This window comes from Choloepus didactylus, assembly GCF_015220235.1.
Source record: "Choloepus didactylus isolate mChoDid1 chromosome 23 unlocalized genomic scaffold, mChoDid1.pri SUPER_23_unloc1, whole genome shotgun sequence".
Taxonomy (NCBI): domain Eukaryota; kingdom Metazoa; phylum Chordata; class Mammalia; order Pilosa; family Megalonychidae; genus Choloepus; species Choloepus didactylus.
In genome coordinates, this window is record NW_023637590.1 from 3,121,309 (window position 1) to 3,144,206 (window position 22,898).

Here is a 22,898-nt window from a genome sequence, read left to right on the forward strand (position 1 = left end):
TCAAAGTGCAAAATGCAGTTTATTCCATGTTTTCCGAAATGTGCTTATATTACCTTGATAATTTAAAAAGCATTTTGAAAGCATTTTGTTAGCTACAATACTCTATACATTGTAAAATACTATCACTGAAAAGGCAGTGTCTGCTTGCTTGGAACTAAGTAACGTTATCATTAGTTCCCGATCAACACTGTCTGCCCAGCTCTGCTGCAAGCACTGGGATGCGAGAGGGTTGACGTGTCCTGGAGTCTGTACAACAGCCTGTATCTCCCTGGAGCTAAGGCCTCCTTCCCAGCCTTCCCTGTGGAGAGGTGTCCCCTTCCCCCTCCTCTGAGCTGAGCTGGGGAGCAGAGCTAAATGGTGACAGCAGAGGCCCTGCAGGGAAGTCCCAACAAACTGTTGTGGCCCGGCCCAGCCCAGCTCCTGGCAGCTGAAAGCAGGTTTCTGGACACCTCTGTCCGATGCTGTGTACACCTTCTCCGGACACACCGGACGTCAGCTGGGTGTTCCCGATTTCCTGCTACAGACTAAACGGTAAGGAATGTGGCAGGCATGTCGGGACCTGGTTACACAGAGGCCACCGCGGTGCAGACTTCTGATTCAGCTGCCACTAAGGAATAACACTTCTTCATTAAGCAAGTCTAGGAAATCTGCTTTTTCCCCAAAACCCACCATCCAAGATATTCTCCCCTCTGGGAATATGATAATGTTCACTTGGAAGTAATAGTGTTCACAACCATCGTTCCATTGTTGTATTCTTCTGGGTTTTTAAAAAATATTATTTTCCCAAATGTAACAGTTTACAGAGAAATTCCTGATCCAGATCAGGTCAGGAGCCTGTCCAAAGACTCACCAATTGACATACCTTCTTTTTATCTGCAGGAAAGATCTACTCCCCTTGTCAATGATCTCCTAACCCAAATGGCCCTCAGCTCTCTTCTCCTGAAATGTATCCCTTCCTGCAGAGGTGACGAACTCTAACCTAAAAGATGGGTCCTGGCAGGTGAAAGATCTGAATGGGGTGATAAGGCGGGTCTCACAATCTGGATACATGAGCCATCTTGCCTTCCCAACTCACCCTGGGGGAAGGAATGAGAGTGACTGAGGTAGCTAAGGAAGTAGCTACCATGAAGAAAACCATGTCACATTAATTTCCAGGTTTGCTACCCACGGGAAAATTCCTGCTGGGTGAGGCCTGAACCACACACAAAAGCTTTGCCACATCCATCGCATTTATTGGGTCCACATCGCTCACCCCCGTGGCCCCTGCCCCGAGCAGACTGCTGGGCATGTAGTACGAGCTCAGTAAGTGTTTGTTGAATTGAATGGGAAAGGGCTTCTCTTCATTGTGAATTCTCTGGTGTTCGGTGAGGTGTGAACTCCAGTTGAACATCTCGCCACATTCGTTACATTTAAATGATTTCTCTCCAGAGTGAATTTTCTGATGTTTAATCAGGCAATGATTTTGGCTGAAAGCTTTGCCACACTCGTTACACTTATAGGGCTTCTCTCCAGTGTGGATTCTCTGATGCACAATGAGGGACGAATGGCAGCTGAAGGCCTTCCAGCACTTACTACAATCAAAGGGCTTCTCTCCAGTGTGGATTCTCTGATGCACGATGAGATACGAATGAGAGCTGAAGGCTTTCCCACATTCGTTACATTTGAAGGGCTTCTCTCCGCTGTGAATTCTCTGGTGCACAATCAGGTAGGAATGGCAGCTGAAGCCTTTCCCACAGGCGTTACACTTAAAGGGTTTCTCTCCAGTATGAATCCTTTGATGGAGAATGAGGCGGGAACGGTTATTGAAGGCCTTCTCACATTCGTTACATTTGAAGGGCTTATCTCCATTGTGGATTTTCTCATGCACCGTCAAGGAGGAATGGCAAGTGAAAGCCTTCCCACATTCATTACATTTATAAGGTTTCTCTCCCGTGTGAATTCTGTGATGCCGGGTGAGGTGCGTCCTCTGGTTGAAGGCCTTCCCACATTCGGGGCATTTGTAGGGTTTCTCTCCAGTGTGAACTCTGAGGTGCATATTAAGTAGCGAGCTGCAGCTGAAGGCCTTCTCACAGACATTACACTTGTAGGGTCTCTCGCCTGTATGAATTCTGTGGTGAACATTAAGTGACGAGTGACAGCTGAAGGCTTTCCCACACTCACTGCAGAAAAAGGGCTTTTCTCCGGTATGAATTCTCTGGTGCTCGATGAGGTTGGTGCTCCACGTGAATGCCTTCCCACACTCGTTACATCTGTACGCCTTCTCCCGGGTGTGCCACCGTCGATGCAGGGTGAGGGATGAGCTCTGACTAAAAGCTTTCCCACATTCCCCACACACAAAAGGATCCTCCCCGGCATCTGCTCTCCGCTGCTTCTCCAGGTGCGAATATTTTCTGTGTTCATCTGACCCGAAAGGGTTTCCCCCTGCACACATTCTCTGGTGTTCTGTGATGATCTCACTGGGTTGGAAAGCCTTCAGGTGTCTTTCTTGAGAGTCTTCGGCGGGAATGCTCAGTTGGGTGAGAAGGGTTGACCTCGGTGGAAAGTCTCTCTCAGGCACATTGTGTCCCCAACAGCTCTCCTTTGGAGAGATATCCTCCCAGGGGGTGGGCACTTGCTTCCAGAGCACAGCCTGGCTTCTTGTCAGAGTGTGGACCTGGGCCTCCTGGTCCCACACTTCACCCACATTGGAGCCGTGAAGACAGGACCCCATCAGCCTTTCTGCCGTCGACTCCTGAGATGGTTCCTCCTTATCAATGTCCTGCTTTGGAGATGATTCCTCCTTCATCTCATGGTCAGGATCCCACACTGGAAGAGACGGAAAATGAAATTTTCCATAAGCAGGTAGAAATGCGGCACTGGAATTCAGATTTGAGATCCGACCCAGTGATGTAGATAAGCACAGAAAAGAGAATGGGAGCCAGTCGAGTGGCAGAGCATGAAAGAGCGAAGGCAGGGAGACAACACAGGTGCCCAGGACGAAATGCCCTGAGCCCGCCAAAAAGAAGGAACAGCAAGAAGAAGCAGGAAAAGGGTGACTGGAGAGCACAAAGATCAAGGCAAGCAGAGAAGCCAAGGGAATTCCAAAAAACAGGAGCTACAAAAGAGTACCCGAGGGCTGAGGAAAGAGCCAAGCTCATGGGGTTTGGCAATCGGGACATGATTCATTCATAGAAACGACTGATGGTTGTGTGTTGATGCCAGCTGGACGTAGCTGCTCTTGCAAGGGTAAATACAAGTCTAAAAAAACAAATTACAGATTTTCCCCGGTGCCAAAAGGAAAAGAGAACTCTCCCTACTTCTCTTTGGCACTTTCCTTAGAAAACTTGAAACTATAAATGCTTTCTCAATTTCTTTGAGATGTATGTGAATCTTTTTTAAAAACGAAGTGAGCCTCTGGCCAGACTGGGGTCCCAGGAACAGTTCTTGGAGCCATCTCTTGGAAATGTGAGCATCTAGAAGGAGGCATCCTGTTTCCCTGACTCTGTGGGAGTTTTGCTTTCTCCTTTGGATAAAAACAATTAACAGGCAGGCAATGGGCTGTATCAGGGCTGGCTGTATAAAAGGGTGAGATTTCCTTTTTGTCTTTGTGATCTGTGATGTGCCCCACAGCCTAGTTTAATGCCAGTGCCATCAGGAAAGGGCTTTTGTTCTCTTTTACCTTGGTGGAGAGGTTTTCAGGGTTGGCAGGAGGCTTTCTTTTAAATTATGTTTTCCCCAACAGCCTCAAGGAGTGGAGCCCAGTGTGGCAGGCAGACCAGCCTACAAAGCCAGAGCAGGACATAGCTGGGGTGGGGGGTGGCACTGGCCCATCCTGAGGAGCTCAGGAAGGTCTCCTAGAGGGCAAGCGGAACTGGCTCTGGATGGATGAACTGCAGGCAGCCAGGTGGAGAGGGAGCAGGAAGGGATTCTGATGCTGAGGGAACAGCACGTGCGAAAGCTCAGAGGTTGAGAAATGGCACGACAAGGATGAGACCCTGTAGAAGGGCAAGGGGAAGGTTGAGAGGTGGTCCTGGAAAGGGGGGAGGAGCTCTCCAAACACCTGCAGCAGAGGGGAACCAGGGAAGGAAGCCTTTTCTTTACACAGCAGGGTGACGCCATCATAGCCGTGTGTCGTCAAGATCGCTCTGGCTGGTTCGTACGGGAGAAGCTAGAGCAGAGCTGGCTGGTGGCGAGACAAGCTAAGGAGGCTATTCCAATAATCCTGGGAGAATGAAGAGGAAGTACGGGTTCCAGAAGTTAAAAATCAAGGGTACAGCTTAATAGTTGAGTGGAAGTGGCTGGCAGGAAAAGGGAGAGGATAGAATGAATGATTGTACCTTTTACAAAGATGGGGGTGGGAAAAGGGGGCCAATTTACGGGATGTACTGATGGCCCTGGCTTCAGGCAGATGACATAGGCCAGGGCAAGGGGTCACACAGGCAGAGGAGCCCACCAGACGGGTGGTGATCCAGGGCTGCACCTCTAAGACACCCATCTGGGTGACCACAGGGCAGGGGATGCTGGGGGGTAAGGCGAGAGGCTCCACAGAGCACGCACACAGCAGGGGAGACTGGGAGAGTGTTTTCAGCAGTTGTGGGGGGCCGCCTGCCTAATGGGGTGCCACCATGGAATGAGACACCGTGCAATCAGTAAAAGGCACGGGCCTCATCCTCATCATGGAAAAAGCAAGATTCCAAATGCACCCTGTGATTCCCAGTATGTGGTGGTTTTTGTTTGTTTTTTTAATGAATCCATATACAGAGGCACAATGGTGAGGAAATCCAGTGAAATGAAGTCGTGATTATCTACGTGCAGAAAGATTAACGGGATTTCAATTTTTTAAACATACTTCTCTGTATTATCCTAATTTTCAGGATAAACATACTGATCAAAAAACATTACTTTTAAAAAAAATGTACTTTTAGTAAAGAGGACAGGGACAGACAGCAGACACTGGAGTGGTAAAAGAAGTCCGAGAAGCTGGGGCCAATGCTATTTAGGTCCAGGGGGGCCCTGGCAGAGGACAGAGGGGGACAGCAGCTCCCCCGGGCCCTCGAGACCTGGGGCCGGGCTTTGGGGACCCCCAACTGCACCCCTGCCTGGGCTGTGTCTGGGGTGCAGCACATTCTCTGTCCCCCATGGCCGGGCCTGCTCCCCCCGACCCTTCCCCACTGCCCACCCCCCACAACCCCTCTCCACGGACGCCCCCACTCCCAGCTCCTCCAGGCAGATACCGTTCCCCATCCCCAGCTGCTTTAGTTTTCTTGGCACCATCTAACAAACTACACCCCTTAAATATGGGGGACAGGAGACCTGGGATGGAGATGGGGAGGGGGTCAGGGAGGTGATGACGAGGGTGCCCAGGTCTTGGGGTTCTGGGGAGCCCCACCCCTTCCACCTGGAAATCCAGCCGCTCACCTGGACAAGCAACTCCAGGGGCTTCTCTCCGCACCCGCCACGGCTCCTCACCCCGTTCCAGGTGGGAGATCACGTCTGGCTTGCAGACTGGAGGCCATGCTCCTGGGGATGGGAGAAGGCAACCTGCTGCTCTCCGGGCTTGAGGCTCAGGAGGAAGCACACGGCACAGCTCTGTCGCCAGCACGTCCCCTGGGGGGCAGGAGGCAGAACCCTCTGGACCCCAAAGTGGGAGATGTTTCAAATGCAGAGTCCAAATGGAAGCACATGTTTGGAAGTCCCCCCTGCACTGACGCTTTCCCTTTATCCCACTTGGAAAGCTCCAGGGGAGGCTGGGTCCAAAGTCCCTTCTGTCCCACCCTCTCCCCACTGGCAGGCCCCCAGCCCCTGGCTACAAGTCTTCTGCGTCTCTCTGTGTGCAGCACCAGGGCTGGAGCCAAAGTGATGCTTGGCGATGTCTACCGCACAGAAGAACGCACAGAGGGCTCCCCCAGGGGAGCCACCTTACCCAGGGAGAGGAGGTTCTGGTAGTTCTCCAGCATCACGTCCCGGTACAGGGCCCTCTGCGGGGAGTCCAGCTGACCCCACTCCTCCTCGGTGAAGTCCACAGCCACGTCCTTGAACGTGACCGATTCCTGAAATGACACGCACGCTCGCAGTCACCCGGGGGACCCCTTGCGCAGTGCCGGGTGAGGGGTCAGAGAACAGCGTGGGGGAATTAGAAGCCACACACACAGGGGCGACTCGGATTGTGCTCAGGGTCCCCAGTGTCCCGCTTATTAATTAAGGGTGTTATGAGTAAGGGGTTGTGCCAGTTTGAATGTATTATGTCCCCCAAACGCCATTATCTTTGATGTAATCTTGTGTGGGCAGACAGATCAGTGTTGATTAGATTGTGATCCTTTGAGTGTTTCCATGGAGATGTGCCCCACCCAACTGTGGGTGATGACTCTAATTGGATAATTTCCATGGAGGTGTGGGCCCGCCCATTCAGGGTGGGTCTGAATTAAATTACTGGAGCACTATATAAGCTCAGACAGGAGGAGCAAGCTGCTACAGCCAAGAGGGACACTTTGATGAATGCACAGGAGCTGCAGATGAGAGACGGTTTGAAGATGGCCGTTGAAAGCAGACTCTTGCTCTGGAGAAGCTGAGAGAGGACAAATACCCCAAGTGCAACTAAGAGTGCCATTTTTGAGGAACTGTGGCCTAGAGAGGAACGTCCTGGGAGAAAGCCATTTTGAAACCAGAACTTTGGAGCAGACGCCAGCCACGTGCCTTCCCAGCTAACAGAGGTTTTCCAGATGCCATTGGCCATCCTCCAGTGAGGGTACCCGATTGCTGATGTGTTACCTTGGACACTTTATGGCCTTAAGACTGGAACTGTGTAACCAAATAAACCCCCTTTTATAAAAGTCCATCCGTTTCTGGTGTTTTGCATTCCAGCAGCATTGGCAATCTAGAAGAGGGGTTAACCTCAATGGGCCTTCTCCCATCCCCATTTCCTTGAAATGTCCTCAGTTAGGGCCATGGAAGATGGAGCTCCAGACACCACTTCCCATAAAGCCCTGACTTATGGGCAATGCCTGGCCCAGGAGGGCTGGAAATCGGCTCACAGTGCCTCTCCTCCCCACCACGCCTTCCGGACTCGGACACCACGGCTAACGTGGACCCTGCCGTGCCCTGACAACTCAAGCTGTCCTGGGTAAGACGCTGATGCTTCCCGCGATCAGCATGGCTGTGCTGGCTGAGTTTTCAGCCAAGAGCGGAGCTGCCAGGTGTTGAGCACTCCATTAAGACAACCAGCCAAGATGAAAGTAACAGTCAAGACTTCAATCGCTTACTGCAGAAGTGGAAGCAAGAGGTTTAACTGGAGCAGGCACCAAACCCTCCCTCCCTCATTCCATTTGTCCCTGTGTAACCCCACTGGGCAAGGGTTCCACAGACCCTCTGGGCAAGGGTCACGTGGGATGAGCACTGATGTGGGGGATCATCTCACTGACGAGGGAGCCCCCCAACAAAAGGAGGCCCCTGCAGTTTTATGGACCCTGGGGCTGGGGGATGCTAGGGGAGCAGGGCTAGGCGTGGAAAAGTACTGAGCCAGAGTGGACTCTCCCCTCACCCCTGATTAAGGAGGGCTCAGAAGAGGTGTCTGCAGGAGGTCTTTGCTGAGGGTTCCCCGAAAACGAGGCCTCTGAGTGGAGGCGCTTGGGCTGGGAAGGTAGATAAGGCTAAGAGCATGGCCTGCTGTGGGGCGGGCACTGAGCCTTGGCTGCAGCCCCTCCACAGAGCGTGACACAATAGTCGGGCACCGAGGCTGGAGCGAGGGCAGCTCAGCCAAAGCCTCTGTCATGGTCTGTGGTCGGGCCCGAGAGTCAGCATGTAGGGTTTTGGCCAGGAGGGTGCAAGGGGCTGCAACTGGGCAGCTGTGGGACGTCCCGATGCCATAATGCTGTGTGTTCTGTGTTTCCAATCCTACCCATGCTGGTTTGGATACTTTATGTTCTCCCAAAAGCCATGTCTTAATCCAATCTTGTGGGATATCTGGATTAGGTTGTTTCCATGGAGATGTGACCCACCCAACTGTAGGTGAAACATTTTGATTAGATATTTCCATGGAGATGTGGCCCTGCCCACTCAGCATGGGTCTTAATTAGATCACTGGAGTCCTATAAGAGCTCCCAGACAGAAGGAGCTCAGAGCAGCTGAGAGAGACTTTTGGAGAGATGGTACAGAGATGCTTAGAGATGCTTGGAGCTGTGGACAGAAGGATGTTTGGAGATGCTAAGAGATGAAACTCAGAGTCTGGGAGCAACGGAAGAGCAGATACCAGCCACGTGCCTTCCCAGCTGACAGGGGTGTTCCAGATACCATCAGCCTTTCTTCAGTGAAGGTATCCTCTTGTTGATGCCTTAGTTTGGACACTTTTATGGCCATAGGACTGCAAATTTGTAACCAAATAAACCCCCTTTATAAAAGTCAATGCTTTTCTGGTATTTTGTGTAACGGCAGCATTAGCAAACCGGAACACTACCGAAGCTTGGAAAACCTGGTGCTGGGTCAAAGCCTGTGTGCCTGATAGTGTGAGGGGTGAGGGTCCCCACCAGGGACAGGGGCTGGCAGGGGGCAGGGTGGAGGGATGGCCGGGCGATGCCCGGCCTGAGGCTCTGTCGTGGGGACAGTTCCTTCTAGTATGAGGACAAATGCCTCATAAGCAGCAGGCACTGGGAGACCAGCACCACTTAGCAGCTTTAGAACAAGCCTCCCCATGGGAAAGTTCTGGAATGGTTGTGCTGAGGGTACAATGTGAAGGTGATTGATTCCACAGAATGGTGTGCTCGGGAGTGGGTGCGATGGAGAAGTTTATGTTGAATGTATGTTTCCATATTTTTTTTTTTTTAAAAAGAGCAACTAAAGAGACACTGACAATTATACAGTAGCCCATGATCCTGGACTGGATCTAACAATGGAGGGGAAAATGTCCAACTTTATGTTCATGTTGAAGTTCTTGAAACTCGATAATTGCACTTAAGGTGGTTACGTAAGTGAATATCCTTGTTCTTAGGAAATGTACTGGGAAGTAATACGTGCTCAAGGAGCATGATGTCCACAACCTACACGAAAATGTGTAGAGAATAGATGGATAGATAGATAGATGGATAGATAGATAAAGTGATACCACAGATGTGGCAAAATGTTAAAATTGGTGGATCTGCATATATGGTGGTGGTGGTAGGCGTATGTTGGAGTTCTCTGTATGGGTTTTGTTATTATTTTTGCTATTCTCTTTTAAGTTTTTAAATTATTAAAAAAAAAAAAAAAGAGTCCCCAAGGCTGAGTCAGGCCTGAAGAGGGTAGCAGGAACCCCTGGTGTAAGAGGCTCAGAGGGGATCAAGCGTGGAAACTGAGGACAAGGAACACTCTGGAGGGTGAGGTCTGCAAAGGAGGGATCGGAAGAGATGATGGAGAAGCAGAGAGGGAGGCGGGCAAGGCAGACTTCTGCCAGGCTGCACAGGAAGGGCTCGTGGGGAGCTGGGCCTGCTGGGGAAGCCCTGTCCTGAAGACGGTGATGCCGTCACTTGGTGAGCATCTGCAGAGCACCTGTCCCCTGAGAATCCAGGGCTGCCTCCACGAGTGACCGCTGCTATGACACAAGACCCCCAGGCACAAGCTCCAGCCCCACCCTGCCCCTTTCCCCCTCGCACGGTCTCTGGAGACGGCTCTGCACCTGCCTGACTTAACAGACGCCCTGAGGAGGCCACGTGTTTGCCCCATCCAAGCACCCTCAAAAGCAGGTGCCTCTCCCCGTCTTGGATCTAAACACCCCCAACCCCCAGGGAGGTCACTGGCTGTGATCAGAGATGGCTGCCTCGAGGACAGGGGGACAGGGCAGGCTGGCGGTGACCAGCAATGGCAGCCTCAGGGACAGGACAAGGAGACAGGGCATTAGCTACCTACAGGGAGGTTAAGCAAATAAGTAAATACATTGAAGATGATGGGAGCCCAGTTTCTCAATGACAGAGGAGGGAGGTACAAATTAGGAAAGGGGGAGACCAGAATGAAACCCGCAGGACTGGACTGGAACTTGGAGTTACTGGTATGAACGCCGGGTTCACAATATAAAGACAGACACAGAGATAAATCTGGAATCAAAGCTGTGCATGGCTACGGACGTCACCTTCCGAGCTCCGTCTGCTAAGAGGCCCAGAGCATGGGCGTCCCCGTGGCAAGGAGCACACCATGTGCCCAGATCTTGGTTTGTAAATACCGAAATAACCAGAATCCTGGAAAAGGCTAAGTCAGAAAGTAAGGAAGTGCTCAAAGAGTGGTGGGGGCCAAAGAATATGGGAGTTAGCCTGAAGGACGCCCACTAGCCAGTCTGGAACATTCTCAGTGTCGAAATACAGGATCATAATAACTAAACCCGGGGAATACATGCACAAGTCCACACTGACATAAATAAACAGAAGGCTTCCCTAGAGTGGAGTGATGACTACTAAATGTAGAAGGAGTGAGGGAATTAGGAAAGCAACGGTTGGCAACTGTCGTGGTAATAATTCAGCCAGGTGAGAAGCTGGCTGGGTCAATGTGGGATGAGGACCTGGGGGTTAGTTACGAAGCAACCGGAAGGAAGTGCTGCACATTATTTTAAGTGAAAGAGGCCAGATAACAGAAGGACACAAAGTGTATGATTCTATTTATATGAAATGTCCAGAGCGGGCAAATCCACAGAGACAGAACGGAGAGGACTGATTGCTAGGGGCTGAGAGGAGGGGAGTACGAGGAGTCAACTTTTTTGGTGGGTGATGAAAATGCTCTAAAATTGATAGTGGTGATGTTGCACAACTTTGTAAATACACTAAAAACCACTGAATGTTACATTTTAAAGAATGAATTTGATGGTATATATGGTGATTTTGAGCTATGCACCCTAGAAAAACATGTTCTTGAACTTAATCTATTCCTGTGGGTGTGAACCCACTGTAAGCAGGACATTTTGATGAAGTGACTTCAGTGAAGGTGTGACCCAATTCAATAAGGAGGGGTCTTAATCCTATTCCTGGAGTCCTTTGTAAGCAGAATGAAGTTCAGACAGATAGAGAGAAAGTCACAGAAGAAGCAGCCAAAAACTGACATCAATGGAACTCAGAAGAGAAAGGAGAGGCCAGGAGATGCCGCCATGTGCATTGCCACATGACAGAGGAGCTAAAGACCGAGGATTACTAGCACCCAGCCCCAGCGATATCCTGCATGGAAAAGCCTCCTAATTCATGTGGGGGTGGAGGGGGGAGATGCCAGAAGGGCACTGCCTCAGCCATGAAGCATAATTAGCCCTAGACTAAAAGCTTCTCTGGACCCATCTTAAGAAAAGTGAAAAGCAACCTTTGGAAGGATCAAACTAATACCAAATAATTTAATTGTATCCCAGAACAAAATCCAGAAATATTTAAGATATACCAAAAACCCAGTACTCAATAAAATAAAATTCAGAATGTTTAGATCCAATCAAATAACAAAAAAGTTTAAAAATCAGGGGAATTAAAAGACTATAGTATAAAATATTTGTTTACTTCAAAACAAGGCATGAAGGGAGGAATAAAGAAACAAAAAAGACAAAAGATACATAGAAAACAAATAGCAAAATGGCAGGCATAAATTCAACCATATAATTACACTAAATGTGAATGGCCTAACCACTCCAATTAAAAGGCAGAGATTGTCAAGTCGAATAAAAAAAAAGATCCAAATACAGGCCATCTATGAAAAGTCCACTTTAAGTATGAAGGCAAAGCCAGATTAAAAGTGAAAGATTGGAAAAAGATATACCCTGCACACAGCAATCAAAAGAAAGCTGAAGTGACTATATTAAAACAAGTAAAGTAGATTTCAGAGCAAGAAGTATTATCAGTAATAAAGCAGGACATTGTATCATGATATTCATAAAGAAGTCATAACAATCCAAAACATATATGCCTTATAACAGAGCTTCAAAATACAGAAAGCAAAAACTGAAAGAACTGAAAAGAGAAATAGACAAATCTACAATTATACTTGGCAATTTCAATAATAATCTCACTCAATAATTGACAGAACAAGTAAACAGAAAATCTATGAGGATACAGAAAATTTGAACAATACCATCACCCAACTTGACCTAGTTGACTTTTACGTAACATTCCGCCCAATAAAAGAAAACATATTCTTTTCAAGTGCACATGGAACATTTACCATGATAAACCACACTGTGGGTAATAAGTTAATACATTCGAAAGAATTGAAATTATACAAAGTGCCCATTTTTTTACCACAACAGCATTAAATTAGAAACCAATAATAGAAAGATATCTGGAAAATCCCTCAAATATTTGGAAATTAAACTACCCTGAATAGTACATGGGTTGAAGAAGAAATCACAAGAAAAATTAGAAACTATTTTGAACTGAATAAAAATGAAAATAAAACATAAAATTTGTGGGATGTAGCTAAAGCTGGGCTTAAAGGGAAACTTATTGTCACTGAAAACTTACGACATTGAAAAGAAGAAAGGTGTCAAATCAGTCATGTACATTTCAACCTTAAGAAACTGAAATAAGTAAAGGAAGGAGATAAAGAAGAGCAGAAATCAATGACATAGAAACGAGAAAAGCAAATGAGACAATCAATGGAACCAAAAGCTGGTCCTTTGAAAAGATCAATAAAATCAATAATTAAACATACATTTACTCTGCAACTTGGCAATTCCACTCCTAAGTATTTATCCAAAAGGAATTAAAACATGAGTTCATACTTGTATTCAGATATTTATAGTGTGTTATCTGTACTAGCCCCAAACTGGAAACAACCTAAAAATCCATCAACTAATGAATGGAAAAACAAACTGTGGACTATCCATCCAATGGAATACTACTCAGTGATAAAAAGGAACTACTGATTTGCACAACATGGACGAACTCAAAAGCATTAGGCTGAAATAAACCAGGTGCAAAAGACTACATGTGTGCGTAATTCCACACAAAATTCTTAAAAAGGCAAAACTAGAGCAGTAGCCAAGAGGCTGGGGGAGAGGAGTGACTGCAAAGGGGCATGAGAGAACTTTTTGGGGTGATGGAAATTTCTAAATCCTGGTTGCACAACTGTATACATTTGCCTAAACACCTATATTTAAAATTGGTGAGACTTATTGTGTGTAAATGATACCACAGAAAACCTGATCCCAAACAGGACTTCAGGGAGATGAGAACATGGAGGTGAGGACACGCATGGAGAACACTGTCCATAGTTGCCCTCAGAGATGAAGAAGGGTAAGGGTGGCTGCATTGGCAGAAGGTAGAAGAAAATGGGCAGAACAAAGCTCCAGAGGCATTGGAATGCGGTGCTGGGGCGAGGGGGCTGTCGGGGGTGACACTGCTTCAGTGTGGGGGCATCAACAGGCAATAGTAGGATCTGAGGCTAACAAGACCCTTCTGAGGGGCTATTCCCCACCCACCAGGAGAAGCCCTTGTTCAATGTGTCACTGTTCTGTAGGAAAGGAAACAAAAACCCCAGTTGTGTGTGTGTGTATCAAATGCAGATGTGGTAATGAAACTAGCAGAGAAGTCAGTACAGACCATGGGAAGTGTCCGGACACCTGAAAACAAACCACAAGTACGAATGAGACTACTGGGAGAGAATGCAGAAGGCAAAGAGCAATCAGGAGAGAGGGACAAGTTATTCCAAGATCTCACATGCTGATATTTTAGGAATTACACATATGCCTAAGAAAGGCACACACACCCACACACACATACTTTTTTGCGGAACCATTTGAAGGTAAGTTGCTGACATTGTGACATTTCACCCTAATCCTTCAGCTTGTGCCTCCTGAGATAAAATCACACATATAATCAAAGTGCCATTATCACACCAAGAAATTTAATGCTGATACAATGCTATCTAATACCACTAATATACAATATACAACTAATACAACCTTTTCAGCACTTCCTCAACTGTCTCCAAATGCCTTGTGTAGGTTTTGGGGGGAATCCATGGTCCAATCAAGAATCATGCATTGCATTTGGTCCTGGTACCCCTTTTATAGAATCACGGAACCTTCCAACACATCATGGACCCCAGTGCCTCTCACTATATATGTTTTCCAGCTTTTTCTACTTTTCCACAACTAGATCTCACCCCTTTCAAGTAGGAGATAACAGAGTCACCAAAACCTGAAAAATCAAAGGACCGTCACTCCTCCAGCCCTTTTCACACTACACTCTCCTTCCTTCTTCTGTGCCCTTCTTCAAAGCACCGCGATGGGGGCAGGGGTGGTTAAAGTGGTAGAACAAAATGAGGAGCCAAGTCTGTAACTGCAGGGCTTCGGGGCCAGCTTCAGTTTGGGACTGGTCCCAGGGTCAGTTCACTCCCGAGGCCCCAGACTCTCTAAAGCTCCAGGTTTTTCCACGAAGGCCCCATCTCAGGGATCCAGGGGCAGGGATGTACCCCCTACCTTCACTCTTACCCTGATGCTGCTGTGCAGCTCTTCCTCAGCTCTTCTGCACTCCCCACACCTGATTCCATCCTATTAGGCTCCCCCAGACAAGGACCAATCACCAGAAACATCCCCTGGGCCTGTATCCACCCCCAGCCAGCCTGCAGAAATGACTCACGTGCCCTGGTAGGGGCTGTCACCAATGAGCCTGGGACCCACTAAATCCACAGAGCTCCTGGCCCGGGGCTGGAAGTAGGGGTCCAGGAAAACTGAGCCTTCACCGGACCAAGGCAACACTCAGAGCCACATCCAGGGCACACCTTGGCCCCCCAAGAACACTCCTCCGCAGGAGCCGCTGCCACTACCCGGAGCCTCCTGAGGACCAGGGAGCAGGTCCCCGGCTGGGGGTCCCAGGATGGCTGAAGATCTGGGGCAGGAGAGGGGCTGGGCTGGCTCTCATGGCAAAGAACAAGACGTCCAGAAGGAAAAACGATGGCCACTCACCTCGGACTCAGCTTCCAGGGGATCCCGACCCCATGTATCCTTGGGGTTGTCTTTGAGGAGAAGAGCAGGGCCCTGAGAGGACAGAGCTGGGGGAGGAGGGAACCAACGGGGGTGCCGGCGGGGAAACGGGAGGCCGGCTGCTGCCGGGTGCTCTGGGGGACCCCTCTGGGCGCCAGCCCCCGGGGGGCAAATCCGCAGACCCCCTGACCCAAAGGGCGAAGCGGTACCTGCGTCCGCGGGCTTCGGGGCGGGGGTCTCCATGGCGCCCCTCGGCAGCGTCCCCGGGAGCGGCCTTGGGGGACCCCCTCCCCCGAGCCCCCAACCCCGGCCCGTCACACACTCCTCCCAGAGAACCCGCGCCGCGGGGCCAGGGCCGGGCGGGAGAGACGGAAGGACGGACGGACGGACGGACGGGGGAGCGCGCGGACGCGCCGCCGGCCCCCCACAAAGGACAGCGCCCGCCACAAAGGGGCCGCCGCGGAGACCCGCGCCTGCGCGGAACCCAGGCGAACTACCACTCCCGGAAGCCTTTGCGCGCGCGGGCGAGGGCTTCACTTTTCACGGGGCGTCGCACGGCCTTCTGGGAAGTGTAGTTCCGGGGCCGGGCGCTCAGGGCCTGCCCCCCTCCCAGGCCACCTGTGCTGCGGAAGGCGCAGTGTATCCCGTGTGTGCGCGCGCGTGTGTGTGCGTGTGTGTGTGCGTGTGTGTGTGCGCGCGTGTGTGCGTGTGCGTGTGTGTGCGCGTGCGGAGGGCCCTGTCCAGGAACGTGGGATTGCCCTGTCGGTTGGTCCATGCCTCCTCGTGGGTGGGTCCACCCCAAATCCATCTTAGCAGGAAAATCTCAGCCCCCTCCGCCGCCCTCGGGATGCTGGAGGTGATGGGCTGCACTCGCGGGGTTCCCAAGGATTCTGATCCCCCCCGTCCCTTCTGGAGGGAGGCACCTGGGGCTCGTGGGGAGGGGTCCCCGGAAAAGAGGTCAGGTGGCCCTGACCGCGGGGCGGTGGCCAGGCGCTGGCACACACACTGGTAACAGCAACAGCCACTATTTATTCAGGACTGACCACGCGCTAGGCACGTTTCCACGGGCTTGGCATGTATTATCCGGCAGAAGGCTCGTGGTGGCTCAATGAGGTTTGGTAACGACCATTGTCTCTAGGTTAGGGATGAAGAAACTGCTGCACAGAGAAGTTGGGTGACTTATCCCAGGCCTCACAGCCAAGAGGCGATGGGGGGGGGGGGGGCTGTGAACCCGGCCTGAGTAACTCCAGAACCGCAGCCCATTACTAGGTATGGAAGGACTGGTCTGGGATGGTGGGGGACGGTGCAGACGGGAAGCCCCTTGAACTCCCACCTCAATCCCGTTGACAGCCCTCACTGACACCTCCGTGGCCTTCACATAGATGGGACTGGTTGTGAGTCTCTGTGTGTGTGTGTGGCATTTGGTTGTTGGTTTACAGCCCGGAACAGTGTGTGTCTTCGTGTGTATGTGAATCTGTGTATATGTTTGTGTCCCTGTGGGTCCTATAGGTCCAGGTCAGTGACTGTATGTCTGCATTTGTGTGCACAACAATTGTACACTCGTTTCCAACTTTGTGTGGCTCTTGCCTCGCATATTTCACCTGTGTCTGACTGTGTGTGCCTCTGTGAAACAGCACATACAGGTGAGTCTGTACCTGAGTGTGGCTGCTGTCTGGTAGTGTCTGGATGCAGGCATGCGTACAGACTTCTGTATATGGGAGTGTAACTTGTGTGCACCTGTATGCTTGCTTGTGAGCCTTACAACTTTGGTGTGGTTCTGAGTGTGTTTGCATGTGGCTATTAACTCACAGGTCTGGCCTGAGACTTTACGTGTGTGTGCTCATGTGTGTTTGTGTGTGTCTTACTGTAGTCGTATCAGTCTGGATGAATGACTGTGTGCATTTGTGCATATGTGTTCACTGTGTGTTCCTCTGAATGTCACTGTTGGGGAATGGCTGATTGCCTGGGTGTGTTTTAGGTGTGCCTGTACCAGTGTACAGGTGAATCTGTCGACCTGTGTGTGTGTGTGTGTTTATGTTCCTCTGGATGTTACTCTCTGTGTGTTGACCCACAGGACATGCATATGACATGGTGGGTCTCACAGATCTGAGCGTGTGGCCTTCTGTAAGTCACTTTGAGCCCTGGGATGCTATTTTGAGCGTTCTATCCACCCACTTCTCTGCCCCCTGGTCCACAAAAGTCCTAAGGTAGTAGCACCAGGGATGTGTATGGGCTGAAAGGAGGGGTTATTGCTCTATGTTGTCTACAGAATTCTGGAGCTGGGCAAGACTTTTTAATCAAGAATATTTAGCCCAAGAGTCTCACCCAGAAGTGCCAGGTCCTTCTCTGACCTCTGGGTTCCCCATCCACACAAAACGCTGAGGGCTGATTATCAGGGCTTTGTGAAACTCCAAGGAAATTTGGGTAAGTAAGCCATTTTTAAAGAAAAAAAAAAGGGGATTTTAAAATGAAAGATTTTTAAGACCAAAACTTATTAATAATGTCTTCTTATGTTACATGTTTGATGTTACAACCTAGAAATGTTTTTGATACCTGTTCCAATAATGGCAAAGTAGCTTGTGTCACACTAGTCCATCTGCTAATGACAATTATAAATTTGTACTGAGGAATAGCTCTCAAGCAGAAAGCAGTTTGAAGAAACAATCCAGTGTCCTTCAACAGATGAGTGGATAAGCAAAATGTGGTACATACACACGATGGCTCTCAAGGAGAAAGCAGTGAGGATACAGAAGTCAGAGTTCAGGGCTGCCAGAGTGGTTATAAATTGAGAAGGAAAAATCCAGGAAATGAGTAAGTGATCAATGGAATAGAATTGAGAATTTGGAGATAGATCCCCAGATCTATGGTCAACTGATCTTTGATAAGGCCCCCAAAACCACTGAACTGGGGCATAACAGTCTATTCAACAAATGGGGCTGGGAGAGCTGGATATCTATATCCAAAAGAATGAAAGAGGACCTCTACCTCACACCCTACACAAAAGTTAACTCAAAATGGATTAAAGACCTCAATATAAGAGACAGTACCATAAAACTCCTAGGAGATAATGTAAGGAAACATCTTCAAGACCTGTATTAGGAGGTCACTTCTTAGACCTTACTCCCAAAGCATAAGCAACAAAAGAAAAAATAGATAAATGGGAACTCCTCAAACTTAAAATCTTCTGTGCCTCAAAGGAATTTGTCAAAAAGGTGAAGAGGCAGCCAACTCAATGGGAAAAAATATTTGGAAACCATGTATCTGACAAAAGACTGATATCTTGCATATATAAAAAAATCCTGCAACTCAATGACAATAGTACAGACAGCCCAATTATAAAATGGGCAAAAGATATGGAAAAACAGTTCTCTGAAGAGGAAATACAAATGGCCAAAAAGCACATGAAAAAATGTTCAACTTCACTAGCTATTAGGAGATGCAAATGAAGACCACAATGAGATATCATCTCACACCAATTAGATTGGCTGCTATTAAACAAACAGGAAACTACAAATAGTGGAGAAGATGTGGAGAAACTGGAATTCTTATTCATTGCTGGTGGGACTGTATAATGGTTCAGCCACTCTAGAAGAGAGTCTTGCATGATTCCTTAGAAAACTAGATATAGAGTTACCCTTCAATCCAGCAATTTCACTTCTCGGTATATACCCAGAAGATCTGAAAGCAGAGACATGAATAGATATCTGCACACCAATGTTCATAGCAGCATTATTCACAATCGCCAAGAGATGGAAACAATCCAGTGTCCTTCAACAGATGAGTGGATAAGCAAAATGTGGTACATACACACGATGGCAGTAAGAAGGAACGATGTCGTGAAACATATGACAACATGGATGAACCTTGAAGACATAATGCTGAGCGAAATAAGCCAGGCACAAAAAGAGAGATATTGTATGTTACCACTAATGTGAACTCTGTGAAAAATGTAAAATAAATGGTTTATATTGTAGAATGTAGGGAACCTTGCGACAGACAGCAAATAGTGAAGGGGTACGATAATCTCATAAGAACAGATGAGTTATGGAGGGTGAACTTAGTGCTATGGGAATGCTCAGGAACAACTATGGTTTGTTAATTTTTTGGGAGTATGGTAGGAACAAATTGGCAGCAATATAGTTATTTTAGGTTAATTGTTTTTCTTATTCCTTTGTTTGGTTATAGTTTGTTTATTTTCTTGGGGTAGGGTAGGAACATGTTGGAAGCAATGTAATTATTTTAGGTTTTTTGTTTTTTCTTATTCCTTTGTTTTGGTTTTGTTTGAAATTTTTTTTAATTGTTTGTTTTTTAATTTTTTGATAAAGTAAAAAAAAAAAAATCATTAAGAAAATGAGAAGGAAATGCCAGTGCCCACAACACACTCCCTGCCACACACAAAGAAAATGAAAAGGCAAGTGTGCGGGATAAGGTTAATTTCAGCAGGTCTGGGTTGCTCAATCCCTGCACAATCCCAGGAAAAGCTTGTGTCCTGGGATGGTCGTTGGCCAGCTTCTGGGAACTGAGCTCCTGGAATGTTCTGCTGGGGAAGTGTTTTTGCAAGCCTGAGGCCTTGAACCACAGCATTACCAGTTTGTCCACATAGTTTCCTCTAACAATGTGATTTATGGCGAATACCTGCTTCCCCTCTAGGGGTCTGGAACTTCAGCCACCTGTGTGACCCCTAATTAAAATCCTGGACCCCCAGGCTCAGTTGAACACCTCTGGTTGGTAATAACATGTCACACATCATTGCTGGGGAAATTAAACACACCCCAAGTGACTCCACTGGGAGGGGATGCTTGGAAGCTTGCATCTGGTTTCCTCCAGGCTTCATCCCATGCACCTTTTCCCTTTGCTGATTTTGCTCTATGTCCTTTCAGTGTAATAAACACTAACCATGAGCATGACAACTTCTGAGTCCTGGGAGAATGTCTAGTGAAGCCCTGAGCTCAAGGGAGGTCTCAGAGACTCCTGACACAGCAAACCAGACTGCAAGGATCTATTCACAAGATATAAAACAAATAACACAGACATAATGTACATACACATACAGATACAGGACATAAAAAATAGATACAGGATATAGTTCTTATGTCCAGAATATATAAAGAACTCTTATAGCTCAAAAAGAAGAAAATAAACAACCCAATTAAAAAAATGACTTACCTTGGACACTTTATGGCCTTAAGACTGTAACTGTGTAACCAAGTAACCCCCCTTTATAAAAACCAATCCATTTCTAGTGTTTTGCATTCCAGCATCATTAGCAAACTGGAACACCAAGTATAGGCAAATATTTGGAGCAAAAGTAATTCTCACACATTGTCAGTGGGACTGCAAAATGGATCAGCCACTTTAGAAGTTTTCACGGTTTCTTATAAAGTTAAACATACACCCACCCTTTGACCCAGCAGCTATTCCCCTCCCTGGTATTTACCCAAGAGAAATGAAAACATAATGTCCGTGCAAAAACGTGTACAAAAATAACCATAGCAGCTTTGCTCGTAATAGCTAAAAACTATGTTTTAGTTTCCGGGTTGCTAAAACAAATAACTTACAATGGGTTGGCTTAACAACAGGAATTTATCGGCTCATGGCTTCAGAGGCTAGAAGGCTGGCTTCCTCCTGGGGTTGGTATCTTCTGGCTGGCTGGGAATTTGGGGGGATCCTTGGCTTTCCCATCGCATGGCATGCACATGGCTGCGTCTTCTCCTTTCTCTTTCAGGTTCCATTGACTTCTGGCTTCTGGCTGCTTCCCGTGGCTTCTCTCTCATCCTGCTTCTAAAGGATTCCAGTAATCCCAACATCAAAGCCCAAACTGATTCAGTTAGGCCACACCTTAATCGTAACCAAAATAACATCTTCAAGAGATTCTATTTAAAATGGGTCCACACCCACAAGTCCCAGGGTTGAGACCGGAACTTGCCTTTTGTGGAAGACTTATTTCAATCCCCACATCTGCCCTCTGGACCCCCAAAAGACATGTTTTCCCCCCATGCAAAACACATTCGTTCCATCACAACATCCCAAAGCCTTATGTCATTTCAGAAACAATGATAAGTCTCATCAAAATCCATTGTGGGTGTGGTCCATATGGGGCAAGATTCCCCTCTGGTGACCTGTGAATCGTAGAAAACAAATTATCTGCTCCCAATATACACCAGTGGGACAGGCATAAAATAAACATTCCCATTCCAGAAGTTACACAGGGGTCAAGGGTCCCAAACAAGTCCCAAACCAGCCTATTGTGGGTGGGGCCTTCTGATTAGGTTACTTCAATTGAGATGTGACCCCGCCCATTCAAGGTGGGTCTTCATCTTGCTGGAGTCCTTTATGAGAGGATAAAACATACAGAAGTGAAGAGATGAAATTAGGAGAATCTCACAGAGAAAAGCCCTGGAAAAGCTAAGAGAGGACCCATAGAAAACAGAGAGGAGGCCACTGAAGCCAGAAGCTGGAAGCAACAAAACCCAGAAGAGAAGGACCAGCAGACGCCAGCCATGTGCCTTCCCATGTGACAGAGGGGTCCTGGATGCTGGCAGCCTGTCTTCAGAGTCCAGATGTCATCCTGTTGATGCCGTGAGATGGACACTTTCATGGCCTAAGAACTCTAAATTGTAACTTAATAAATCCCCATTGTAAAAGCCAACCCATGTCTGGTATATTGCATTGTGGCAGCTTTAGCAAACCAAAACACTCTCTTTAGCAAAGGGATGTTCAGTTAAATTCACACATGGAGACTTCTCCTCTGGGAAGTTGCTTCCTGAAGGTTGGGGAGGTCCTAATCTCTAAGCCCTCCATCTGGATAGGCTGAGAATGTCCCAAACCATCAGTTTCTGGTTTCTTTGAGCTTCCAAGTTCAGTTCTCGGCTTATCCCTTTCTTCTCACATTTTACTATAAGCTGCAAGAAACCAGGCTGCACCTTCCACATCTGGCTTGGAAATCTGCTCAGCTAAATATCCGAGTTCATCGCTTACAATTCCAATTTCAATCTGACATCAGAACACAATCCTGTAAGTTCTCTGCCACTTTATAACAACGATTGCCTTTCTTCCAGTTTCCAATAACATATTCATCACTTCCTTCTAACTGCTCATCATCAAAAGGGGCTTTAGCATCGATGTTTCTACTGACAGTCTCTTCAAAGCAATCTAGGCTTTTTCTATCAAGCACCTCCCAATTCCCCCAGCCTCCACGCAGTACCCAATTTCAAAGCTGTTTCCACATTATTAGGTATTTGTAAAAGTGGCACCTCATTTTCCAGAACCAAAAATGGTTTTAGTTTTCCAGCTGCTAAATCAAATATCTGACAATGGGTTAGCTTAACAACAGGAATAGAAACCCTTGTACATTGTTGGTGGGGATGTAAAATGCGGCAACCACTGTAGAAAACAATTTGGCCGTCCCTCAGAAAGTTAAACGTAGAATTATAATATGACCCAGTAAAGAACTGAAAGCAGGGATTCAGGCAGTTATTTGCACACCTGTGTTCATGAAAGCATTAGTCACAACAGCCAAAAAGTGGAAGTAACCCAAGTGTCCATGAACAGATGAATGGATAAAAAAATATGTGATCTGTCCACACAATGGAATATTATTCAGCCATAAAAAGGAATGAAGTCCCAATACATGAGACAACATGGATGAACCCTGAAGACAACGTATTGAATGAATTAAGCCAGATGCAATAGGACAGGTATTGTATGATTTCTGTTACGTGAAAGACATAGAATAAGCAAATTCATAAGAGACAGAAAGCAGAATAGTGGTTACCAGGGGTGGGGGAAGGGGGATTGGGGAACTATTGCAAAATGAGTATGAGTTTTGGCTTGGGATGATGAAAATAATCCGGGAATAGACAGTGGTGAAAGCTAAACATTCTTGTCAGTGTACTTCATGTCAAAGAATGATCCACTTAAAATGGTTCAAATGATTTTTATGTTATTTATATTTTACCACAATTAAAAATAAGTAAAAATGATATCAGGTGTGAGATTGAGACTATCCCTA

At 47.7% G+C, this 22,898-nt stretch overlaps 1 protein-coding gene across 4 annotated transcripts; it reads right to left on the reverse strand.

The window, feature by feature from the left end:
- ZNF74 (zinc finger protein 74) lies at positions 1–15,360 on the reverse strand. Of its 4 annotated transcripts, none has more exons than XM_037823644.1 (4): positions 15,097–15,360; positions 5,903–6,029; positions 5,398–5,610; positions 1–2,805 (listed from the first exon to the last, which is right to left on the reverse strand). In XM_037823644.1, exons 2-4 carry the CDS (start codon positions 5,934–5,936, stop codon positions 1,145–1,147), a joined length of 1,908 nt encoding a protein of 635 aa, XP_037679572.1. In that variant the 5' UTR covers positions 5,937–6,029; positions 15,097–15,360; the 3' UTR covers positions 1–1,144. The 4 variants fall into 4 exon arrangements, with proteins under 4 accessions (XP_037679572.1, XP_037679571.1, XP_037679570.1 ...); XM_037823643.1 differs by having other exon boundaries at positions 5,398–5,499; positions 14,870–15,360; XM_037823642.1 differs by having other exon boundaries at positions 5,398–5,586; positions 14,870–15,360.
- Between the last annotated feature and the right edge of the window lie 7,538 nt (positions 15,361–22,898).